Source organism: Pteropus vampyrus, unplaced genomic scaffold (genome assembly GCF_000151845.1).
Source record: "Pteropus vampyrus isolate Shadow unplaced genomic scaffold, Pvam_2.0 Scaffold100, whole genome shotgun sequence".
Classification (NCBI taxonomy): domain Eukaryota; kingdom Metazoa; phylum Chordata; class Mammalia; order Chiroptera; family Pteropodidae; genus Pteropus; species Pteropus vampyrus.
In genome coordinates this window covers 1,710,613-1,717,204 of record NW_011888881.1, presented here as the reverse complement: position 1 = coordinate 1,717,204, position 6,592 = coordinate 1,710,613, and the positions used below count along the sequence as shown (strand labels likewise).

Below are 6,592 nucleotides of genomic sequence, written 5' to 3'. Positions count from 1 at the left end.
GTCTGGAAAGAGGCTCTGTCGTTGTAGAACACGAGGACGTCCTCGCCCGAGTTCACCAGCTGCGGAAAGAACGGGGCCTGTTCGCACGAGCCGGCAGGGGGTGGGGGAGCAGCGTAAAACATGCTACCTATTCACAAAGAGATGCTCTGTTAGCACTCACCTTCCCAAACCAGCCTCACCTACGCTACTCGTCTCGATTTCATTCACTGACCTCACTCGACAACTGAAAACCTTCGGCAGCATCATCTTTATCCAAAGATACAGAAATATCACAGTGGTCCTAAAAAAACTCTTAGGGGAAGAGAAAGTCTGCATCGCAGTGTTCGCGTATCGAGTGGAAACAGAGACTGCCAGCCAGCACTTGTATTTCCAAACGTAAGAGCTAGGCTGTGACTTTCCTTTTTAAAATGTTTCTACCTTCTCTTTATGCTTTAAAAGGATCTCTCTGACTCTTTTATACACTGCGTCATCTCTTCACAGCCACAAATTATCCACTTCTAATTAAGATAGGCCTTCCTTTCAACGCATCAAAAAGTCGAGGCAGTCTCATTCATAACCTGTCCCCCAGGACTACGGCTTCTGATTAATCTCGAGAATAAATCAATTTAAGCACTGCACGAAATACAGAAGCTCCAAAGGGCTGGTATAGAAGGCAAAATAAATATGGTCGCTATCATTCACATAACGACTCACCACTATGAGCTCTAATTATATGCCAGATACTGTGACTTCGGATGGATTACCTAACCTCACTGTGCCTCGGTTTTGTCTGTAAACAGGACAAATGTGACAGCTAACTCATGGTGCTGTCACATAGATGAAATAAATGATTGTATATAAGTTGCCTAGGACAGTGATGGGTGTATGGTCGGCTTCCAATAAGTGTTAACTATTAATGTCACCCTTATCCCATTTAATTTGCACATCAGCTCCTCCAAGGAACACCGCTGTACCTTCATTTCACAGAAATGCACGCTGAGGGTTTAAGAAGTCAAGTGACACACCCCAAGTCACCGGCCAGAAAGTGGCCCAGCCTACATCTGTGTTTCAGGTTGAGCTGACTCCTAATTACACCGCACCATCTTCCACTGGAACCGCATACGTAGATGGGATTATTAAACCAAGTGTAAGGTGGATTCGCTTACGTTTTCATCGTTTAAAAAGGTGGGAAGATTAAACCAAGTGTGAAAGCCAAGGTCACAGGTGTGGCACAGGGCGCTGACTTCCCACAGGTGGGACTGGGGCCTGATTCCACTGACCAGGTTCTTCTTGAGAATTATCAAGCTACGATTCTTAGCTAATTAATTAGATGAATAATTAAAGAAAGTCATTTAATCTGTAGGAAGGGAGGCTGCTCTGGCTCACTGGTTTCATCCACATTTAATCTCCATCTATTACATTTTGGTTCATTATTCCTGGGGTTTTTTTTTTCCCTCTTCTCAGAAGACTCTGAGCAAAACTTCCTTAAAATGAATAAATTTATCGCTATAAAAATCAGATCAGACTCTTGCCTGTATCTGCATTTTAGGCTCACAAAATGAAACCCCCCCCCACACACAATTACTTTTGTCCCTTCGTATGGCTCCAGGAGAGCATGCCAGCTCTTACAGACAAGATGAAATAATTTTAAACTTTCTATGGAACACCGGACAAAGGTATACAGAACCAGACGGTCGTCACCTCGGCCATGACCATGTCTTGGCACTTCTTGATGAATTTGCCTTCGGCCTTGACGATCGTCTGCAGGAACTTGATGTACTGGACGTTGCGGCCGTGAGTCTCGATGCAGTGGACGAAGTGCTGCACGACCCGCTCGTTGATCTCGCTGCACAGCTGGAAGTTGTTCATGAAGATGTGCTGCATCGTCACCGCCTCCAGGATCTGGCAGAGGGTGGGGTCGGGAGCACAGGGACAGGTCAGAAGCTGGGGCCGAGCGCCGCGTGGGAAGGAGGAGAGTCCGCCGAAAACAGAGAGTGGGTGTCTGCACCCACGAGAGGTCTCCCCGTCCTCGCTCCCGCTGCCCCGCTTCCTCGGAAACCTTGCAGCCCCGTGTCATGAACACACAGGAGGAAACAAACCCCCAGCACGCAGCTAAGTGGGTTCCCGAGGGAGCGTCAGCCCCCAGACCAGGAAGCGAAGCAGCCTTAAAGGACGCCCGCCCCCAATTTCACTGCAGTTTTGACTTCTGCAACCACAGGTTGGCTTTGCCTGTTCCTGGCGCTCACACATCTGTTTCTATCTGGCTCATCTGGTGGCACATCACATTTCCAGTGCTGTCATCCATGCTGCTGCACCTGTTTGTTCCTTGTCACTGCTAGGTACACATCATTGTATGGCCACACAACAAGGCAGTTACCTGCTCCATTACTGGTGGGCATTTGGGGAAGTTTCCAGTTTTAATGATAAGCCATGACACTATTCTTGCTACAGATGTTATGAATAGTGCCGCTCTGAACATTCTCGTACACGTCTTCCGGGAAACGTAACGTACACGTTTCTGCTGGGTTTCTACCCAAAAAGGGAATTGCTGCGTTTAAATAGGTTTAAACATGTTTAAATATGTTTGGCTTTAGAAGACACGTCCAAACGGTTTTCAAAGACGTTAACAGGGCTCATTCTAAGTTATGGCTAGTCCACATCCTTGCCGATGCTTTTCGATTCAAGTTGTTATCTTATCTAATTTGCATTTCTCTGATGACTAACCCTGTTGAGTACCTTGTCACCGTTACTGGTCACTTGGATATCCTATTATGGAGTGTCTCATTGGACAGTTATTTGTCCATTTAAAAAATAGGTTGTCTTTCTCCGTACTGACTTTTCCGACTTTGTTATATATTCTGGATGTGAATTCCTTACTGGACATGTGCACTGCAAATGTCTCCTCCCCACCCCTGGCTTGCCTTGGAACACTCTTCATCATGTCATCTGATGAACAGAAGTCTTTTAAAAAGTCCAATTTATTGATATTTTCCTTCATGATTAATGCGGCTTTCATACTGTGTATGAAAACCTCGCTTTCTACAACGTCGTGAAGGTATTTTCATGTTATCTTCTAGAAGCATTGTTTTCTATTTCTACCAACATTTACTGAGCTTTTTGTTTGGTGTGAGGTAGGGGGCTTTAACCCTTTTGGCTTTTGCTTGTTCTTTCTCTTAACATGACAAAGAGGGAACATTACAATCCAGCAGTCCTGTTTCTGCAAAGCTCCAGCTGTACTGAGTGTGTGTGCACGTGCACACGTGTGTACGTTTGTGAACATGTGTGTACAAGGGTGCGCTTTGTAGTACTGGTTACGAAACCAAAACTTAGACACTGCCTAATTGTCCATTAATATGAGAACAGCTTTTTAAAAAACTTACAGCCATGCTATGGAATACACGTAACCATCAAGATGAATGAGAAGAATGTATATCTCTGACTTGCAAAGACAGCCACCACGCGTTAAGTAAAAAAGCAACATGCAAAACACTGTGCAGAGTACGCCCCGTTTCTTTAAATAATGAATACGTGTTTAATATATTTAAAAAACATATTTAACGAACTGAAACGTCACGCCCTTGTGCTGTATATGAACATACGATGTATCTGTATAAACAGAACTCAGGCCTGACCTCAGGAGGATGCGGCTGGAGACAGAGAATTAGCACCTCTCCAGTGCTGAAGTTTGACCTCAGAAGATGTCATAGTATTTTTTCATCTTTTGTAGTGAGGATTATTAAAAATTATATAAACATATCTTACTTTGACTCTACCAACCTCCCCCTCCCTCCTCTTGCCTCTCCCCCTAAAAGATGGGGAGATTTATGTCCACCTGAGAGTAGATCAGAAGGTTCCCCCCGGATGAGTGTCACATTGTGACAAGTCCCAGTGGCCACAACAGCAAAGGACAATCCGTGCCTCTCCCGCCCCGCCTCCTCCCGCCCCAATTTCCGGGGGCCCGGGCCTTACCCCGGGGTTGAGGAACAGGTTTGTGTGCTTGTGCAGCAGGGCCTGGTTCTGCTGGTTGCCCGCACAGAAGTTCTGCAGAAACTCATGCGCCAGCCGCATTATCTCCTGCATCTTGGTGTCCTCGGCCTGCGTGGGAGGAGACACAGGGAGCCGGGTTGGCGGGAGAAAGCGTGCCTCTCCGGGCCGGGAGACGGGGTTCTGCGACACGCCCACGGCCACGAAGGCAGGGCTGGAGGCTCCGTGGAGGGCCCGCTGTGTGGGGACGCCCAGGTGCCGCCCTGCTCAGACCGGAAGGAAGCCAGGAACATTCCCGTGTTCCCGAGTTCTCCCAATGGCCTTGGGCAGAAGCAAAAAGATTTTACTCCGGGAAAAAGGCAATACAGAGTGGAAGGTATGAGAGGGCCTCTGGGATTCCACTTCTAAGCACGGCTGGGACGTCTCGAAACGGACTGACGGCAGAGCAGGGCTGACTTCATCACTGCGGGAGCTCACGTCCCCCGCAGCTCGCCTTTCTAAGGTGCTCACCTGTGGCCGTGCTGACTTTTGGCAGAGTGGGAATCTCTTTAGGTTATAAGTCAGGCCCGTGCACCTGTCATTACTGCTCTCCTTGTCCCCTCAGGCACACCATCTAAACTGAGATTTAGTTTCCCATCTGCAATGTGGGGTTACTGCCTGCCCTGGGCGTTTCACACGCTGATTTTGTGATTCTCATTTCATATGTTAAAACCACAAACTCTGCAAAGAGTCAGCAGTCCCCATGATAAGACAATCATATAAAACCTATTGCCCTTTTGCCCGATTCTAAACAAGCAGACACTTACAATAGTAAAAGCAAATTGAGAATTCCAAAAACTAAAAGTCGCCCCTCACATTCCTTGAGCCCCAACAGTCCTAAGCCTGCTCACGTCCACCACCTCCTCTCCGAGGCCAAGACCACAGCCGTGAGGAAGGCGGGCCCTAAACTCAGTCTGCTGAGCTCCTTCCCCAGACCTCACACGGACCGGCTTGGGAAAGATATGTAATCGCTCAGGGCCTGTTTCATCTGTAAAATGGATAAAATAAAAATGCACATTCCATGCGGATGCTGTGGAGATTAAAGGAGATTAAATGCATGCCCAGTGTGTAGACAGGAATTCCTTAAAAAAAGTGAGTGGCTGGTTTTGGTCTGGGCCGAGGGTCATAAACTTTTCTTTAAAGAGCCAGAAAAGTACTTTCAGCTTTGTGGGCCACGAAGCGAAAGAGAGGGCATGATGCAGGTGCTTTACAAGCAGTGAAAACGTAACGACTTAGAAATGCGAGCACCATTCTCAGCTCCGACGCGCCACAAGCACACGGGTGGTGGCCGAGTTTGACCCTCGTCTGCAGCTTGCCCATCCCGGTGGTGACAATAACCCATGAGACAACAGGACACGTCTGCCGTCAACAGCTAACAGAGGAACCTGGCTGCCAGCTTTCACGATCAAATAAAACCAGGAGAATTAAAGAGGATATCAACAGGAAGTCTCACTACGTCAGCGCGGGCGTCACATTGGTCTCCCGTTAACAGGGCGAGTGACCGACCACCCAGCTCTAAGAATCCGAGGTCCTGGGACAGCAGAGGTTGGCAGCTTCCATTTCTTCAGCTACAGATGGAATCTGCTGGGGCTCATGGAAACAAACAAGCCTTTGTCGTCCGAGAGGGGTTTTGTGGGGTGGACAAGCTCCGAGGGCAGCATACGACAAGAGGTCATCTGTCGGCAGGGACCCCCCACTGTTCTCCCTCACCGCGACGCTGGTACCCACTCCAAAGCAACACACACACGTGAGGGCTGGTCTCGGAGCCAGTGTAACTTCCTCATCGCCCTGGGAATGGGCATCTCTCAGTAAGGAAACTGACAACGCCACGGGACAAAGCTGCGGCCAGCCAACTGTCTCCTCACATCTTTGCATGCAGGGAGGTACATGGACTTACCAGTTCTAGTCCAAAGGTCGGCCGAGTTTGGATGTCATGCACACCTATGTTAACGTCAACCAAGTCAAGTTCGCGGCCTACCAGAAGGATGGGGCCTGTACTTGTTTGTGGCTGTGGAAAGGCCTGATGCCTAATTCTCACCGCCACCACAGGTGAGGAGAAGGCCTCTGCAGGGGACATCCTGGAGTGCAGGGACAAGTGAGGTGCAGGTAAGGTGGCATGCACAGTGATCCACAGCCCAGGCTCCTCGGCTGAGCAGGCCAGCTCTGCTAGGTGTGCCTGGCCACCCAGGTGGGACACTGAAGCCCTCTGGTCAGCGACCTCGTCTATAACGGACTGCTAGAAGTTCCGCCCATCTCATCCGGGTGTCTCGGGACTAAATGAGCCAGTGACCCTGATGAATGTAGCCCAGAGTGACACACTGTGACCACCGGCAGGGGGCAGTCCTCTGGCGAGTCTTCACGTCGTCTCTGGCCGTCACTGTCGAGCTCGCGAGACCCAAGTCTGTGTCCTTGGACTCTAAACGTCCCCAAGCCATCTCCTGCCTGCCACGTGGACCACCGCGACTGCCGCGCTGGGTTTCGGAGGGAATGCTTTAGAAATGCCCTCTCGGGCCACAGAGGTTCCGGGCGCCATCACCCCACTTCGGTAAATCCTATCACTATCAACGACAAACGCTAACGCGGAACGGGA

The 6,592-nt window shown here is 49.3% G+C and overlaps 1 protein-coding gene across 1 annotated transcript in view; it reads right to left on the bottom strand.

The window, feature by feature from the left end:
* ITPR1 (inositol 1,4,5-trisphosphate receptor type 1) overlaps positions 1–6,592 on the bottom strand; it is a 197,026-nt gene that overhangs the window by 134,705 nt on the left and 55,729 nt on the right. The window contains exons 26-28 of the mRNA XM_023533300.1: positions 3,949–4,074; positions 1,681–1,881; positions 9–59 (exon numbers count right to left, since the gene is read on the bottom strand). Of these exons, the coding sequence (XP_023389068.1) occupies positions 9–59; positions 1,681–1,881; positions 3,949–4,074 (378 nt within the window). The remainder of the gene's footprint in view (positions 1–8; positions 60–1,680; positions 1,882–3,948; positions 4,075–6,592) is intronic.